General features: G+C 42.3%; 1 protein-coding gene across 2 annotated transcripts; it reads left to right on the top strand.

The window, feature by feature from the left end:
- Positions 1–5,452: 5,452 nt before the first annotated feature.
- Positions 5,453–19,152, top strand: LOC144593693 (amine sulfotransferase-like). 2 transcript variants are annotated; one of them, XM_078399645.1, is made up of 7 exons: positions 5,453–5,825; positions 7,419–7,614; positions 11,281–11,489; positions 13,597–13,723; positions 14,359–14,453; positions 17,164–17,339; positions 18,663–19,152. In XM_078399645.1, exons 2-7 carry the CDS (start codon positions 7,461–7,463, stop codon positions 18,706–18,708), a joined length of 807 nt encoding a protein of 268 aa, XP_078255771.1. In that variant the 5' UTR covers positions 5,453–5,825; positions 7,419–7,460; the 3' UTR covers positions 18,709–19,152. The 2 variants fall into 2 exon arrangements, with proteins under 2 accessions (XP_078255771.1, XP_078255770.1); XM_078399644.1 differs by having other exon boundaries at positions 5,458–5,825; positions 17,164–17,344.
- The last annotated feature ends 31 nt before the right edge of the window (positions 19,153–19,183 follow it).

The following is a 19,183-nucleotide window of genomic DNA, read 5'->3' as shown; positions in this document are numbered from 1 at the left end:
CAGCCATGAGTGAATGGCGGAATAGACTTGCTGGGCCGAATAGCCTAATTCTACTCGTATCGCTTACGACCTTATGACCTTATGAGCAGCAGAGAAGAACAATACTGGAGACAGAAGCACGAATGTTCATGGATTAATGGTGCAGGAAAAGGAGTTAGGAAGTTCACCTTGGTCTCCAAAGCTCCAAATAAACCAATCCAAGTTTATTCAATGTCTCCTTGTAGCAAATGCTCGCTAATGCAGGCAACATCCTGGCAAACCCCTTTAGCACCCTCTCCAAAGTCACCACATCCATCCTTTAATGCAGCAACCAGTACTGTACACAATACTCCAAATATGTTCTAATGAAAATAGACACAAAATGCTGGAGTAACTCAGCGGAACAGGCAGCATCTCTGGAGATAAGGAATGGGTGATGTTTCGGGTCAAGATCCTTCTTCAGACTGATGTCAGGGGAGTGGGCGGTAGACAGATAAAATGTAGTCTGAGACAATAAGATTGGTCGGAGAACTGGAAGAGGGTATGGAAGGGATGGAGAGAAAGGGAAAGCAAGGGCTACTTGAAGTTAGAGAAGTCAATGTTCACACCGTTGGGGTGTAAATTACCCAAGCAAAATATGAGGTGCTGTTCTTCCAATTTGCACTGGGCCTCACTCTGACAATGGAGAAGGCCCAGGAAAGAAAGGTCAGATTGGGAATGGGAGGGGGAGTTAAAGTGTTGAGCAACTGGGAGATCAGGTAGGTTTAGGCAGACTGAGCAGAGATGTTCAGAAACGATCGCCGAGCCTGTGCTTGGTCTCACCAATGTACACCTGGAACAGCGGATACAGTAGATGAGGTTGGAAGAGGTGCAAGTGAACCTCTGCCTCACCTGAAAAGAATGTCGGGGTCCTTGGACGAAGTCGAGGGGGGAGGTATAGGGAGATGTGTTGCATCTCCTGTGGTTGGAGGGGAAAGTACCTGGGGAGAGGGTGGTTTGTGTGGGAAGGGACGAGTTTTCGAGGAGACCCTAGTGAGAGCCTCATCTACGATGGGAGAGGGGAACCCCTATTCCCTAAAGAATGAAGACGTCTCCGATGACCTGGTATGGAACACCTCATCTTGGGCGCAGATGCGGCGCAGAAGGAAGAATTACCAAGGAGACCCTAGTGAGAGCTTCATCGATAATGGAAAAGGGGAACCCACATTCCCTAAAGAATGAGGACATCTCTGATGACCTATGTTTGCATGTCTTTCCACCCTGCTTCCTGTATAGACTCTATCCCCTACTCCCAATTCCTCCATCTATGCCGCAGTCCAAGGTCCCGTTATGCATCATTGATACCATGGATCCTGCCTTTTATTGTATGTTAGGATGCTGTTCATAGACTTTAGCTCAGCATTTAACACCATCATCCCCCAGCAGCTGGTTTGTAAACTAACAAATCTGGGCCTCAGCCCCCTTCTCTGCAACTGGCTGCTGGACTTCCTCACTGCCAGACCCCAGTCCGTACGGGTCGGCAGCAACACATCGGACACCATCACGCTGAGTACGGGTGCCCCACAAGGATGTGTGCTAAGCCCCCTGCTCTTCACCTTGCTGACCCACGACTGCACACCCACCTACAGCTCCAACCACTTCGTCAAGTTTGCGGATGACACAACAGTGGTGGGTCTCATCAGCAACAACGACGAGACCCACTACAGGAAGGAGGTGGACCAGCTGGCCGCGTGGTGCACAGACAACAATCTCTTCCTGAATGTGGAGAAAACAAAGGAGATTGTTGTCGACTTCAGGAGAACGCACACCCAACACCCCCACCCACTGACCATCAATGGTGCTGCTGTGGAGCAGGTGAGCAGCACCAAATTTCTGGGGGTGAACATCACCGAGGATCTCTCCTGGAGCAACAACATCACGTCCATCGCCAAGAAAGCCCAGCAGCGCCTCTACTTCCTCCGCAAACTGAAGAGAGCGGGAGCCCCCACACCCATCATGTACACTTTTTACCGAGGTGCCATCGAGAGCATCCTCAGCAGCTGCATCACTGTGTGGTTCGGAAGCTGCACAGCCTCCAGCCGTAAGACCCTGCAGCGCATAGTGAACACTGCTGAGAGGATCACTGGCGCCTCACTCCCAACACTCCTGGTCCTTTACACCACCCGCCTCACCCGCAAAGCATTGAGCATTGTGGGTGACCCCTCCCACCCCTCCAACAGCCTCTTCACCCTCCTGCCTTCAGGGAGAAGGTTTCGCAGCCTGAGGTCAAGCACCACCCGACTAAAGAACAGTTTTTTCCACCAGGCTGTCAGGATGCTGAACTCTCTCCCCTCCCTTCCTCCTCTCTCCCCTGCCCCTATGGGACCTGGACTTTAACACCCCACACACACGCACATCCAGCACCAGACACTTTTTTTAAAAAAAATTTGAAGTGACTATATTTTATATTTTATGTTTTATGTTGATTGTTGTTTGCTGTGCCTTTTGTTTTATGCACTTTGTTCCTCGGGATTGTGGGAAACGGTATTTCGATTTTCTGTCTGTGTGAACTGGCTGAGGATTGACAATAAAATTGACTTTGACTATTCTATGCCCTTATCTTTGACATTCAGAGTGAAGCATCTCACACTGGACCAGATCAAACACCATCTGCCATTTCTCCGCCCACATCTGCAACTGATACTGTTGTATCTTTTGACAACAGACATCTTCACTATCTACAACTCCACCAATTTTAGTGTTTTTTTTTTTGCAAACTTATTAATTAGCCCATTCATGTTTAAGTCCAAGTCAATTATATACATGGCTATATAATTCGCTATGATTGACCACGGGCAGTTGATGGTGTCTGTTATTGCCAATTGTCCACTATAACCAAGTGAGAGGGGGGGGGTGTTAAAGTTTAACCCAAGGCCAGGAGGGAAGAAATGCGCCATTTGGAGGGGTGGTGGGCTAAACAAGCAGGAATTCAGAGGCCGGGGAGCCAGGCCACACATGTGGTGTGACAGGGACTGGTACGGTACCCACGCCACCTTCATGCTGCTCTCCGCTCCTGCAACCGGAAACACGTCACGTTGGATAACTGGCAGAAGTAGGGGTCGGTGTAACGGAAGCCTCGGTCCACTAAAACCGTATTCCCTTTATCATGTGGTACACTGTGGATGGCCGGATTGTAATCATGTATTGTCTGTTAGCTGACTGGTTAGCATGCAACAAAAGCATTTCACTGTACCTCGGTACATGTCACAATAAACAAAACTAAACAAAACTAAACTAAACTGAAATTCGTTGTACAGAGGTCTGTTTTTGTGAGGGTTTAGTGTATATCACAAACAATAGGGGTCCTACCACGGATCCCTGCAGAACTCCATTGGTCATGGAAGTCCAGTCAAAGAAGCACCCCTCCGCAACTACCCCCGGTCTTCTATGACCAAGCCAATTTTCAATTCAATCTACCGTCACTATGGATTCTCATGCATCCTGATTTGCATCAGCCGGTCATGAAGGACCTATCAAATGTCTTGCTAAAGTTCATGTAGACACCATTCACTGCCCTGCATCAATCATCACCTCCTCAAAATTACCTTGAGTTGAGGGCAAATATGGCTGTGGGTGAAGTAATCTGGTGCCTCCTATCCATCTAGGCATTGTGTTCCTTCACTTTCATCCGTTAAATATATACAGTTAATACCGATGTTAGTTGTGAAAATCCAAACAATTTTCTGCTGACTCGATTTATTTAGAATCTTTACTGCAGGTGGTAAATTAACCTAGCCTGATTCATACTCAAAGTCTATGTCAATTGCAATGATAATTCAGCCAGTGTAAGAATGTATAAGAGGAAGGTCCTGGCAAGTTATGGTACGATGTTTGTGCGATCAAGTTGTATTGAGCATTGCCTAATTGTTAAGTCTAAATGTTTACAGCACTGATGTCCAGAGGGATATTGGGATCCAGATCCATGGCTCCCTGAAGTTGCCAACACAGGTGGGTAGAGTAGTGGAGAAGGCACATGGTATACTCGTCTTCATTGTTAAGGCATTGAGTATGTCAGGAAGTCATTATGTGGCTCTAGAAGACTTCATTTGGAGTTTGGCTCTATCAGACTTCTTGCAGTTCTTGTGGCTTCATTACAGGAAGGATGTGAAGGCTTTGGAAAGATTGCTGAAGAGATTTACCAGAATTATGTCTGAATTAGGTGGTATTAGCAGTTGGACAAACTTGGATTTTTTTCTCTGGAGAATCAAAGACTGATGGGTGGCCAGAAGTTTATGACATTATGAGAATCAGAGATAGGGTTGACTGTCAGATCCTTTCTCCCAGGGTGGAAATGTCAAAGGCTAGAGGGCATAATTTTAAGATGAGAGGGGCTAAGTTTAAAAGGCAAGTTTTTTCATACAGAGGGTGGTGGGTGCCTAGAACGTACTGAAGGGGCGGTGATGGATGGGCAGATGTGATAGTGGTATTTAAGATGTTTTTGGATAGGCATATGGCTATGCAGGGAAAGGAGGAATATAGATCATGTCCAAGCAAATGAGAGTAGTTTAATTTGGCAGCATGTTCACAATGGACATTGTGGGCCAAAGGGCCTTTTCCTGTGCTGTACATTTTCATGTTCTTTGTTCGAAACTCTTTCTGCCACTGTAGCTTCAGTGAGATTCTTAAATTGCCCACAAACTGCCCAGGAACCTTCTTGCACTAACCTACTTATATTTTTTTATGCAGCTTTATTTTGTTGGCCTCATGGCAACACAGGCTCCTCAAGCACCACTCAACTGTTGGAACTAAAAAAGGTTGTAGCTCCGTGCTAGCCTCTGACTTCTCTAACATTTGTACATCAAACTGGCCATGCTCCTTGAGCTTTTGAGTTCCTTGGTTATTAAGAAAGTATCTACTTCTACCTGACAAATACTCAAAGACTACCCTTTGAGGAAGAAAATTCCAAAGCATTATAGCCCTCTGAGGGGAGAGGATGTCTGTTTTAAACAGGCGACCCTTTATCCTTAAACAACAATTGGACTGAAAAATGTGGTTGCATGTTCTTTTGCGGAAACGGTCATAAGTTTATGAGATGTTGTCAGAATTCCCTAGGTGAGCAGGTGTGCATTTTGTAGATTATTCTGGTTTTAAACCTTTAATTCATGCAGCACAGATATTGAGCCAATCCAAAAAGAATTAAGATTACTTCAATTGGCATAAGCATGTTACGGTTCATTTCATAGCATCCTTTTTGTAGAACTTTTTAAAAGCTATTAGTTTAGATGTGCCTGAAAATATTGCCTGAATACAGGCAAATTTATAGTTGTAGTCTGATTGTTATTTCTTCGCTGTCTGCAGTGTTGGGAGATTGCCATTAGATCCAGGAAGGTTAGCCAAGGCTGCTGGAATTACTAAAGAAGCAAGGCACTGTGAGCAGTTTGAAGTCTGACCAGCATTTTAACATCACTGAATGTTTGTTCACAATGTTAGCAGCTGGAATGCTTTAAAGCTGTCTCCAGGCAATTCAGATTTCTGTTTTCTGACAAACAGCCATACCACTGTATGTTCATCCTAAACTCAAATTTTCCTATGATATGTGAGAGATTCTTAAACATTTCTGGATATTATAGAGAGAAATGGTAAATAGATTTTGAACCCAGAGGAAGGCAGAAGTTGAGAACTTACTTCCTGAGGGAGTGGCTAAGATGGAATTGCGTTATATTTTTTTAAACTGTAACGGCAGGGCTACACTTCGAATGCTGGAAGGTGGAGCCCAATAACCCTTTTCGATTGGTATCGACGTGATAACCAAAACAATCTCCCTCGGGGACATACATTTTCTGTGATTCTGCTTGCAAGAAAAATCTGTGAGTAAAAGAGGTTGACTGTTGTTTTAACATGCATCTCTAACACTATTGTACTCTTGTGTCTCACTGCAATTATGCATCAGTGCTTCTTTAAATTTCCCTTTTCAACTCCCAACAAACATTCTACATGTACTGCCTTCTCTCTTTATCCTCAATAGACTGGAATTAATAGTGCACAACTTCCTAAACCTTTCACAAAGCACAAAAGCTGGAAAACAGATTTCCTCCCTCATCTTTATTTTATTCAACAAACTTCAATCCAATTATTATTTCCTGTAACATGTTCAGTTTTATCCTTTTTGACTTTGCAACAGTGTATTATCTATTTCTTGTTTACTGTTACATTTCCTCTTATTTAATTTTAAGATACTATTACAAAGATTTTTTTCCCCCTGCTGGCTTACCTTATTCATTTTAGAAAGTTGACATAAGTTTAGAAAATAATGAATAGTAACGCGTGGAAAATTATCACATAATAACAACGTTCACATTAGGCAAATGAATCAGTCTTTAACATGTGTTGAAATGTAAAATGTTCCATAGATTCTGCAGTTAAATGACTTCAAACAAATTAAGAATGCAATGAAGATGTTAGTAATTTTGCACTTAGAGACAATGTTCTGTCAACATCAGAATAACTATCAAATATATAATTTTATAAACAACATGATGCAGTAAGTAGTGCTGCTGACTCACAGTTCCAGCAATCCAGGTTCAATCCAGACCTCTGGTGATTTGTGTGTGAAATTTGCACTTTCTTAATTTGACTGTAATTTTCCCTCTCACATGTCAAAGATATGCTGGTTGGTAGGTTAACTGTTGTAAATTGTTCAAAGTGTTGGTGGGTCAGTGGAGAGGTCAGATGGAATTGAGGTTAATGTGAGAGGAAATGGGTTTCAAGAAAATAAATAGGGGGGTAGAGTTGATGATTTTGCTTTGAGAGCCAAGATAGATATATGGATTGAATGTGTCTTATGAAACAGAAAGAAATATGAGGGGAAAAAAATTGTCATCCTTAACACAATATGACAACTCACAAAAATCAATTCTGCATTTTATTATTTCTATTGCCTTGTTAATCTTGCAAGTAAAGAATCATAGAAAAGTACATCTGAAAAGACCAACTGACTCTTTGATAGACACAAAATATTGGAGTAACTCAGCGGGACAGGCAGCATCTCTGGAGAGAAGGAATGGGTGATGTTTCGGGTCGAGACCCTTCTTCAGACTGTTCTGTATTGACTCTTTCAAAGAGAAATCAAATTAGTTTCGCACCCTTGCTCTTTTCCTTCCATTGAAAATGTATCCTCGGCACCAATAGCAGCCCATTCGTAACTCTAGCAACGTTAAATTAAAAAAATATTTTCCTTATCTTTCTCTTTGTTCAGTCATTCTATCTAAACTTTCATGATATAAAAAAAGCTCCATTAAATCTCTTAGTCCCCACTGATCAGCAAAGAACATCCCCAAGCTTCTCTATATTATTCGTATAACTCCTTGACGCGTACACAGAGCACAAATACAAATATTTGTATGTCTGAACTCATCATATATTAACCAGCAACGAGTAGTTAATTATTAATTTCCCTTAAGATTTACAGATCTTTGGTGCTTCTAACATTTTGGAGTGGAAAAATGGCAGACAGTGAGAATGATTTCCAAACAGTTAGGCAATTCAACTACAAAGGATGCAACATGTCCGGCATTCATACCATTGAACGTTTGGATCAGATGGAAAATTACGAGGTGCGAGATTCTGACGTATTTGTGGTAACATATCCTAAATCTGGTGAGTAGTTCAACAGATGATCCTTGTTGTTCACATCTATGGAATGCTGTGTACCCCATGCTTCACCTGCAATCAAATAACTGTGGATTTCAAAAAGCATTGTTGTGATAAATTAATCTCTCTGCTTGCAAGAAAAATCTGTGAGTAAAAGAGGTTGACTGTCGTTTTAACATGCCTCTCTAACTCTATTGTACTCTTGTTTCTCGCTGCAATTATGCATCAGTGCTTCTTTAAATTTCCCTTTTCAGCTCCCATCAACCATTCTACATGTACTGCCTTCGCTATTTGTCCTCAATAGACTGGAATTAATAGTGCGCAACTTCCTAAACCTTTCACAAAGCACAAAAGCTGGAAAACAGATTTCCTCCCTCATCTTAATTTTATTCAACAAACTTCAATCAATTATTATTTCCTGTAACACGTTCAGTTTTGTCCTTTTTGACTTTTCAACAGTGTATTACCCCACAGATAAACGTATCTATTTATTCACAAAATGCTGGAGTAACTCAGCAGGTCAGGCAGCATCTCGGGAGAGAAGGAATGGATGACGTTTCGGGTCGAGACCCTTCAGAAGTCTGATGAAGGGTCTCGACCAGAAATGTCACCCATTCCTTCTCTCCCGAGATGCTGCCTGACCTGCTGAGTTACTCCAGCATTTTGTGAATAAATTGATTTGTACCAGCATCTGCAGTTATTTTCTTATAAACGTATCTATTTCTTGTTTACTGTTGCATTTCCTCTTAATTAATTTTAAGATATGATTACAAAGATTTTTTTTCCCTTTCATTTTAGAAAGTTGACGTAAGTTTAGAAAATAATGAATAGTAATGCAAGGAAAATTATCACATAATAACAACGTTCCTATTAAGCAAATGAATCAGTCTTTAACATGTGTTGAAATGTAAAATGTTTCATAGATTCTGCAGTTAAATGACTTCAAACAAATTAAAAATGCAATGAAGATGTTAGTAATTTTGCACTTAGAGACATTGTTCTGTCAACATCAGAATAACTATCAAATATATAATTTTATAAACAACATAATGCAATAGGTAGTGCTGCTGACTCACAGTTCCAGCAATCCAGGTTCAATCCAGACCTCTGGTGATTTGTGTGTGAAATTTGCACTTTCTTAATTTGACTGTGTGATTTTCCCTCTTTCCCTCTTTCCCTCTCACATGCCAAAGATATGCTGGTTGGTAGGTTAACTGTTGTAAATTGTTCAAAGTGTTGGTGGGTCAGTGGAGAAGTCAGATGGAATTGATGGAATTGAAGTATTATTATCTTAATTCCATTATATTTAACAAGTGCAGATAATTCTGAGCTAATTTGTCATTTTACTGAAATCTGAAATCTGAAATCAGAAATCTGAAGACTTGCTTTTATTGTGGACGTGGAGTCAAAAACCTCTTTATGGTAGTGCACCATATATTTATTTTAGTAGCATAAAACAGCACAAAAATTTCCACGGGTAAAATCTGATAAAGTTATAGGCCCTGAAAATGCCTAATTTGCTGCAATTTGCAGGCATTACCGAAAGGACCATGTCGTTTGGTCATACGTTAGAAGCACCAAAGGTCTATAAATCTCAAGGACGATTAATAATTAACTAATTTCTGGTTTATACCCGAAGAGCTCAACTATACAGTGCCCTTCATAATGTTTAGGACAAAGACCCATCATTTATTTATTTGTCTCTGGACTCCACAATTTGATATTTGTACTAGAAAAAAAATCACATGTGTCCTGGGTTGCCCCCTCGACTCAGTGCAGGTGGTGGGAGAGAGGAGGATGATGGCAAAGCTAACATCGCTGCTGAACAATGACTCCCACCCCATGCAGGACACTGTCACTGCACTGAGTAGCTCCTTCAGTGACAGAATCCTTCACCCCAAATGTGTGAAGGAGAGATATAGGAGGTCCTTCCTTCCCGTTGCTGTGAGACAGCACAACCAGCACTGCTCCCAGCAGACGAGTCAACAATAACAGCTAAGAACACACAGAAAACTGATGACAATTTATGTATCTTTTATTTGTAATGAATGATCTCTTGCTCTCTTGCTGTCCACTTTGCTGCTGTAACACTGTAAATTTCCCCGGTGTGGGACGAATAAAGGAATATATTATCCTGACCTCGGGTACTGTATGTGTGGAGTTGCATATTCTCCCTGTGACTGTACAGGTTTTCTTCAGATTCTCCAGTCTCCTATCATTTAGAAGGATGAGGGGGGATCTTATTGAAACATATAAGATAATTAGGGGATTGGACACATTAGAGGCAGATAACATGTTCCCAATGTTGGGGGAGTCCAGAACGAGGGGCCACAGTTTGAGAATAAGGGGTAGGCCATTTAGAACGGAGATGAGGAAGAACTTTTTCAGTCAGAGGGTGGTGAAGGTGTGGAATTCTCTGCCTCAGAAGGCAGTGGAGGCCAGTTCGTTGGATGCTTTCAAGAGAGAGCTGGATAGAGCTCTTAAGGATAGCGGAGTGAGGGGGTATGGGGAGAAGGCAGGAACGGGGTACTGATTGAGAGTGATCAGCCATGATCGCATTGAATGGCGGTGCTGGCTCGAAGGGCTGAATGGCCTACTCCTGCACCTATTGTCTATTGTCTATTGTCTATATCCCAAAGACACGGTGGTTTGTAGATTAATTGGTCTGTGTCAAATTGCCCCTATTGTGTAGGGAGTGAATGCTGAAATGGGGCAACGTAGAACTAGTATGAACCGGTGATCACTTGTTGGCATCGACTTGGCCTGTTTCCATGTTATATCTCTAAGCTTTGCTAAGCTAAGATAAATGAACACTCAAAAGATAAGCTTCTCCAGTGCAATATGCAAGTTCACTGGCATGCTCGTGATGCTTTTGTTTCTTATGACTTGAAGGAAAGATTCCTGCAATCTAATCAAAGAGAAAACAGAAGCAGTAAATAACTAGCAGTAATTAACAAGAGCAATATATTACATGTTTATGTGGGTAAGGTCATGAAGAGTGCAGAAATCCTTATGGATTTGGATCATGAGGTGATATTTGCCACGCTCCATTTCAACTTACCGGATTCACTGGAAAAGTTATTATAATAATGTGAAATATCTCAAAAAATAAATGAAATTTGTTTTGGAGAATTAATTGGAATAACGGCATAGTGGCACAGCTCATGGAGCGGCTGCCTTACGGTTGTGGTTCAATCCTGACCTCGGGTACTGTTTTTGTTGAGTTTGCTCATTCTCCCTGTGACAACTTTGTTTTCCTCTGGGTTCGCTGGTATCCTCCCGCAATGTCTGTCTCTGCGTTGCATGTCCCCAATATGCTGGATTATCAGATTATTACTGGAATTACTTAAACTAAAAAGAATTTTGTGCGATATTTCTTGTTAAGGTTCTCCTTAGTGTAGCTCAACCAATGAATGAAAATTGCGCAAATGAAAAATTGTTTTAATACCTATCTGAAAGGATAGAGAATTCATATATTCTACCCAGAGCCACAAAAAGATAATCAAATCTTAGTTTATGAAAACACAATTCATATATTTTATATTAATATAGCAACACATGTATGCAGAAAGTGATATTTGATTAATTTCATTGTACATTCAATGTTTGCTTTAATAATTTAAGAATTGAAATTGGTTTGTTAAACAATGTTTTTGTTTATTGAACACTAAGGAACAATATGGATGCAGTCAATTTTGATGTATATTTTTACGGATGACGATTTACAAACAGGAGAAACCAAAGCAACTTATTTCAAAGCACCATGGCTTGAGTTAGCAATAAAAGAAATTAATACTGATGACCGTCCATCACCTCGTTTGTTTGTTACTCATTTGCCTTATCAACTCATCCCAAAAGCTTTGAAGAACAAAAAAGCCAAGGTAAGAATTATTTTTCCAAATCCCAGTCAAGAGCATTGAATCTCAAAGAATAAATGAAAGCATAGTTTAAAACATATATCTGCATGGGCCCAATAACTTATGTATTACAACATTGAAGATCCTGCATCATGCAAAGTTCAAATATTGGTACCGCCTTGTTGCATTAAGGCACAAGCTTCCTTTTTCTTCAAGCCCTCATGTTTAGTAAGCGATAATATTTTTGGCTAGGTTTTTTTATCTTCTCAAACCTACCAAAACCCTGCACTCTGGGAAGATCGAAACATAGAAACATAGAAAATAGGTGCAGGAGGAGGCCATTCGGCCCTTCGAGCCAGCACCGCCATTCATTGTGATCATGGCTGATCGTCCCCAATCAATACCCCGTGCCTGCCTTCTCCCTATCTTCCACTGTATTATTACTACAACTCAGAGATAAACTCCCTTCACAGGGTGCTTCTGCTGCAGATTACAACAAGGAGCAGATATCAGCCACTGCCTGGAATAAACTGCAGACTGTTATTCAGGCTGACAACAATTTTAACTGCTACAGTTGTGTATAAGGGAGTACATGTGCTGATTGAATGTGGAAAGCAACTGCATGCTTTGGGTGTGTGAAACCAAAATGCACTTAAAAATGCAATCAAATGCTTCTGTGCATGTTTGGTGCGTTAGCTTCCAATTGCATTCAGAATTCAATTTTGCACTAGTTTGATCCCATTGCATTACTACATTGAATTAAGGCCATGATTTTTTTAACCCAAGATTGATAAGTAATAACAGCCATCTTTGGAATAGGTAGCATTGGGATGTAGTCTACAACCAAAAATATTAATCAAACCACACATGTTCAAGTCAGTCTTCCTGGTTCATAAAGCAAGTGATTTGAGAATGAGGTTCAATGCCACTCCTTTGGCATTATTATGGTCGTATTATCGTATTAAGGTCGTATGGTCATATATCGTATTATGGTCCCCGAAGCACCTAGCAGCAAAAAGCAAACAAACATGTTTTCACCTGAAGATAGACACAAAATGTTAGAGTAACTCAGCGGGACAGGCAGCATCTCCGGAGAGAAGGAATGGGTGACATTTCGGGTCGAGACTCTACTTCAGTCTGAAGAAGGGTCTCCACCTAAAACGTCACCCATTCCTTCTTTCCATAGATGCTGCCTGTCCCGCTAAGTTACTCCAGCATTTTATGTCTATCTTCAGTTTAAACCAGCATCTGCAGTTCCTTCCTACACATGTTTTTACCTGCCTTCCCCAAACAATGTCTTTTGTCTTCAAATGTCTCATTAATTGGTTGTGGGTGCTTCCTTCTTTTAATCTTTCCCTGAAATCAGGTACAAGAGAACTTCTGTGGAAGTGCAAAATGTTGCAACTGCTTGGGTCAATGGCCAATGGATATCGATATCCATACCCGGAGTTAATGAACTTAGCACTTGTACCATGCTTGGCACTTCTCATCATTAATGGTAGCTCAATCAACATGTTGACGGGGAAAATTAACATCTGTGCATTTGGAAAATTGGTCTCCTTGAAAAAAACCACTACATTTTACTTTTGTGAAGATATGTGAAAAAAAAATGCTTAGCAATTTAACATTAAAATGTTGTCATACGTCTGTCTGCTTATTTAAAGTTGTTACTCATCCCAAGAATTTATTCGTCACCTTTTCTCAGATTAAACCCGCAGATGAAACAGTCTTTTGAACTTTCCGAATAGGCAGTGATTTCTACAATTCTTGGTTACTTTCATACAGTCAATGCTTAATTTGTGCCATTACTAGGAAAACACATATTATGTGTAATTTTAAATACTTTCAAACTGTCACAGAGCAATCCATACAGGTGATATTTCAGGTTGCCTGATATGGATTTGGTTTCACTAAAATCATTTCTCATTTATCCAAATCTAAAGTAAATTGGACAGAAGGCCTAGAAATGCAAAGTTATCGCAGAAAAGTAGCCAAGAATTGCTCTGAGCAGTAACACTCATGTTCTAAACTCATCTAATTACATCAGATTCAGATTCATTAATTGACCCTATGTAGATCAGTTGTGCAAAATGGGCATTACCATTCATTGCAATGTTGTTTTACTTAACAGGTTATCTATGTATACAGAAATCCCAAGGATGTTGCTGTTTCTTATTATCATTTTCACAAGTTTGCTAATTATCTAGAAACCCCAGAAAACTTTGGTGCATTTCTTCAGGCATTTCTCAAAGGCCAAGGTACGAAACCACAAAATTACTCATGTTTAAATAAATGTAATTGCTTAGAACATAGACTGGAACTTGATATTAAGCCAGGTAGCAATGAAATTAGTATATCCTATTCAAATTTTGAGTAGAAGAAACATTTGAGTTTATATAATGACAAATGTTGAAATATTTGTTAATTTTAGTACATATTTATGCATGCTTATAGATCTACAGAGCATTTCTTTAAATGCTAAATTCATTATGGAAGTATCATTTATTTATTTATAAGAAATTAATTTTATTGTGTCAATTTCATAAGTCTTACATTTAACAGGTTAATATAATAGCTGTAGCACTGCAGAGTCTAAAATCTGATCAACTGGACTTACTTAATTAGGACAGATTTGGAAGGATGTGGGCCAAATACAGGCAGGTGGGACTCGTGTAGATAGGACGTTGGTCGGTGTGGGCAAGTTGGGCCGAAGGGCCTTTTTCCACGCTCTATCACGCTATGACTCCATAAGTACAGTTTTGCTGTATTTCTTTAGCAAGGCAATCCCAATAAATCAAAATGAATACCAATATTAGCCAATTGCTTTAAAATTACAAATGTTATGTGCTTGATCATTTTATCTGTTTCAACAATATCATCAATTTTATTATAGTGGATTACGACAGCTGGTTTGACCATGTCAAAAACTGGTACAATCACAGAGAGGAATTTAACATTATATTCCAGTCATATGAAGAAATGATCAAGGTAAAGTCTATTTAAAATTGTGTATGAAAACAGCTATTTTATCAGTACACAAGGCACTCAAACTGACACTGTACCTTTCCCTAAAAACTGCTAAGCATCCCACTTGCTTTTTTGGAATAAAAGCCAGCCATCCATCCGTCCGTCAATCCATCTGTGTGTATGTGTGTACCATGCCTTCTACACAGCCAAAACGGTACACGATAGTGGGGAGGGAGGAAGGGGGAGGGGGAGGAGGAGTGGAGGGTGAAGCGGATGGGGAGGGGGTAGGGAGAGGGTAGGGAGAGAGAGGGGGAGGGGTGAAGGTCATGGCAGAGGGTCCAACAAGATGGCCGTCGCTCGCCGCAGGAGAAATGGGGCCGAGGTCAGTGCCTTCTCCCTGTCCACTCTCGCCCACCCACGGCCCCGGGAGATGCTCCCCGCCCAGCAACGGGTCCATGCTGTCGCCACAGGAGAAAGGGGGCCGACGTCACTGCTTTTTCCCTTGCGGGGAGGGGATGGGGTCGGGGGTCGGGGGTGGGGAGGGATGGGGGAGGGGAAGGGGAGGAGGGGTTGCTGCCCCAATGCAGAAGAAGTTTGGACCCAACTCGGTCTAGTATATATTACTAAAACTCTCGGTTTGTTTGTGTGTGTATATGTTTATATGTTTATGTGCTTATGTGTGTACCATGCCCTCTACACAGCCAAAACGGTACACGACACCGTGACAATTTTAGGTCCACCCTACTCACCATTCCCCCGTGGTCTGAATAAACCCACTTTTGTTACTTTTTAAAAACAATTTACCTAATAAACTTTAATAAATGCGCTCCCCCCCCCCCCCCCGGAGGACCAGCGGGAGGACCGGCGCCCGTCCTGGCGTGCCCCGTGCCTAACCTTCCTCCCGTGGTGCAGCGCGCGGCAGAGGCTGCGGCACAGGATCCACAAGATGGCCATCCCTGCCGCTCCTCACCGATCGCAACCGAGCTGCAAGGAGAGGCTTCGGCTCCACACCCGGCTCGCAGGACAAATGGGGCCGAGGTCAGTGCCTTCTCCCTGTCTACTCTCGCCCTCCCACGGCCCAGTGAGACACTCCCCGTCCGTCAACGGGTCCATGCCGTCACCGCCATTGATTGCAGCCGAGCTGCAGAAGACGCTTCGGCTTCACGCCGACCCACAGGAGAAACCGGACCGAGGTCAGTGCCTCTTCCCTGTCCCCCTTTGCCCGCCCATGGCCACGGGTGCACTCCCCGCCTGGCAACGGCTCCACGGTTGGGCCAAGGGGGGAGGGAAGGGAGGGGAGCAGTGGATGGGGAGGGGCGAGAGTGGGGAGGCAGGGGAGGGGGGGCTGAAGGGGATGGGGAGGGGTGAAGTGGAGGGGGCAGGGGGAGGGAGGTGGGGAGGAGGTAGTGGGGGGGGAGAGGGGAGCGGGGAGGGAGAGGAGCTAATGGTGAAGGGGATAGGGAGGAGTGAAGGGAGGGAGAGGGGTGAGAGGAGGGGGAGAGGGGAGGAGGGGGTGGTGCACCAATGCAGGAGAGGTTTGGACCCAACGGGTCCACTTGGTCTAGTTACATTTAAAAACAATCTAATTTCCTTCTCTGGATCCCATGTACACCAACTACATGTTGTTACCTTGCACCCAGCAGAAATAGCAATTTTCTGCATTGCACATTACAAGATAAGCAATTTACTTCTCCTATCGTTAATTCCTGGCCATATTCATAAGAAATCTTCAGCAGCTTTGATATTAGACAATAGACAATAGACAATAGACAATAGGTGCAGGAGTAGGCCATTCAGCCCTTCGAGCCAGCACCGCCATTCAATGCGATCATGGCTGATCACTCTCAATCAGTACCCCGTTCCTGCCTTCTCCCCATACCCCCTCACTCCGCTATCCTTAAGAGCTCTATCCAGCTCTCTCTTGAAAGCATCCAACGAACTGGCCTCCACTGCCTTCTGAGGCAGAGAATTCCACACCTTCACCACCCTCTGACTGAAAACGTTCTTCCTCATCTCCGTTCTAAATGGCCTACCCCTTATTCTCAAACTGTGGCCCCTTGTTCTGGACTCCCCCAACATTGGGAACATGTTATCTGCCTCTAATGTGTCCAATCCCCTAATTATCTTATATGTTTCAATAAGATCCCCCCTCATCCTTCTAAATTCCAGTGTATACAAGCCCAATCGCTCCAGCCTTTCAACATACGACAGTCCCGCCATTCCGGGAATTAACCTAGTGAACCTACGCTGCACGCCCTCCATAGCAAGAACATCCTTCCTCAAATTTGGAGACCAAAACTGCACACAGTACTCCAGGTGCGGTCTCACCAGGGCCCGGTACAACTGTAGAAGGACCTCTTTGCTCCTATACTCAACTCCTCTTGTTACGAAGGCCAACATTCCATTGGCTTTCTTCACTGCCTGCTGAACCTGCATGCTTCCTTTCATTGACTGATGCACTAGGACACCCAGATCTCGTTGAACTCCCCCTCCTCCTAACTTGACACCATTCAGATAATAATCTGCCTTTCTATTCTTACTTCCAAAGTGAATAACCTCACACTTATCTACATTAAACTGCATCTGCCATGTATCCGCCCACTTGCACCGCAAGAATGTTTAATAGCGATCAATGTAATAGCTATACTTTCAGGTTTAAGGTCACCAATTCTCTATTAAATTCTCCCTCGTACACAATGGAATAGTAACTATAACTGTTCTTGTACTCTAGGACCTGAAAAAGGCAGTACTGAAATTCTGCACATTTCTTGGAAAATCGTTGGATGACAAAAGTGTTGATGCAATCGTAGAACACGCCACCTTTAAGAACATGAAATTAAATCCAAAAACAAATTATGAAACTGCAGGATTTCCTATGTTCAACCCATCATTTCCAGGTTTCATGAGGCAAGGTACTTTAAAGTTGTAACTGAATGACTACAGTAAATTAGATTTAGATTTAGATTTAGATTCTACAGCGCGGAAACAGGCCCTTTCGGCCCACCAAGTCCGCGCCGCCCAGTGATGCCCGCACATTAACACTATCCTACACACACCAGGGACAATTTTTACATTTACCCAGTCAATTAACCTACAAACCTGCACGTCTTTGGAGTGTGGGAGGAAACCGAAGATCTCGGAGAAAACCCACGCAGGTCACGGGGAGAACGTACAAACTCCATACAGACGGCGCCCGTAGTCAGGATCGAACCTGAGTCTCCGGCGCTGCATTCGCTGTAAGGCAGCAACTCTACCGCTGCGCCACCTTGACGCCATAAAATAAATTTGCAAATAAATTAATCATATTTCATTGGCAGTAAGACTTTTGACTTTTACCAATGCCAATCCTACAGAATAAATCCCACTAGTCTCACCTGCTTGCGTCTGACCCATATTTAATTCAAAAACTACATTACACATTATCATGGGTAAGAAATTACCATCTTTTCTCAGATGAAAAGTTAATGACCTGAAACGTTAAATCGTTTTTTGTTTAGACAATAGACAATAGGTGCAGGAGTAGGCCATTCAGCCCGTCGAGCCAGCACCGCCATTCAATGCGATCATGGCTGATCACTCTCAATCAGTACCCCGTTCCTGCCTTCTCCCCATACCCCCTCACTCCGCTATCCTTAAGAGCTCTATCCAGCTCTCTCTTGAAAGCATCCAACGAACTGGCCTCCACTGCCTTCTGAGGCAGAGAATTCCACATCTTCACCACTCTCTGACTGAAAAAGTTCTTCCTCATCTCTGTTCTAAATGGCCTACCCCTTATTCTTAAACTGTGGCCCCTTGTTCTGGACTCCCCCAACATTGGGAACATGTTTCCTGCCTCTAATGTGTCCAATCCCCTAATTATCTTATATGTTTCAATAAGATCCCCCTCATCCTTCTAAATTCCAGTGTATACAAGCCTAATTGCTCCAGCCTTTCAACATACGACAGTCCCGCCATTCCGGGAATTAACCTAGTGAACCTACGCTGCACGCCCTCACGACCACAGATGCAACCTGATACAGGTGTCAGCTGTGGGGAGAAGGCTAGAGAATGGGGTTAGGAGGGAGAGTTAGATCAGCCATGATTGAATGGTGGAGTATACTTGATGGGCCGAATGGCCTAAATCTGCTATCATTTAAGCTGAGTATTTGCTGATCATTTTCTATTTTTTTATTTATGATTATTAACATTTATATTTTTTTGCTTTTCAATCTCTCCTTTTTTATTACTCAGGGATAATAGGGGACTGGAAAAATTATTTCACTGTGGCCCAAAATGATATGTTCCATAACATGTTGCAGGAGAAAATGAAAAACATTCCTCTAAAGTTCATCTGGGAAAATTTGGAATAATGGTTTATTTTAACAACACTGAATGCTGGCTGTTGGTCAAGATGTTTCCAAGCTACTGAAAAAAATTGCATAGCAACTCTGCAAACATTTTAACTGTTAAGTTGTATTCCTATTTCATTAAGGTTCGTCCTTAATTTACCCAGAGAAATGTTATCAATACATACGTAATCCTTTCCTGCTCGTGCCTAGTTTTCCTGCTCTTGCATCGTATGGGAGGCGCATTCCCAATCTCGTTGTACCCCTGGGTACAATGACAATAAAGATATATTGTATTGTATTGTATAATGTGACACATTATTTCATTTACCTACCAAACCTTTAAAAATAGTGTTGACTTAGTCAAAAACTTAAAAATAAACACGATCTGTATATTTCTGTCCTGATTAATTTGAGCAATGTTTG

This window comes from Rhinoraja longicauda, chromosome 5, assembly GCF_053455715.1.
Source record: "Rhinoraja longicauda isolate Sanriku21f chromosome 5, sRhiLon1.1, whole genome shotgun sequence".
Classification (NCBI taxonomy): domain Eukaryota; kingdom Metazoa; phylum Chordata; class Chondrichthyes; order Rajiformes; family Arhynchobatidae; genus Rhinoraja; species Rhinoraja longicauda.
Note: the sequence above shows the minus strand (reverse complement) of the source record. Positions and strands in the feature narration are given on the sequence as shown.

Bases quoted from the DNA above. Each gene is read 5' to 3' on its own strand.
- LOC144593693 (XM_078399644.1), top strand. From the start codon at position 7,461: ATGGCAGACAGTGAGAATGATTTCCAAACAGTTAGGCAATTCAACTAC. The intron at 7,615-11,280 runs GTGAGTAGTTCA...TTGAACACTAAG, and splicing joins GGTAACATATCCTAAATCTG to GAACAATATGGATGCAGTCA. The intron at 11,490-13,596 runs GTAAGAATTATT...TTTACTTAACAG, and splicing joins TGAAGAACAAAAAAGCCAAG to GTTATCTATGTATACAGAAA.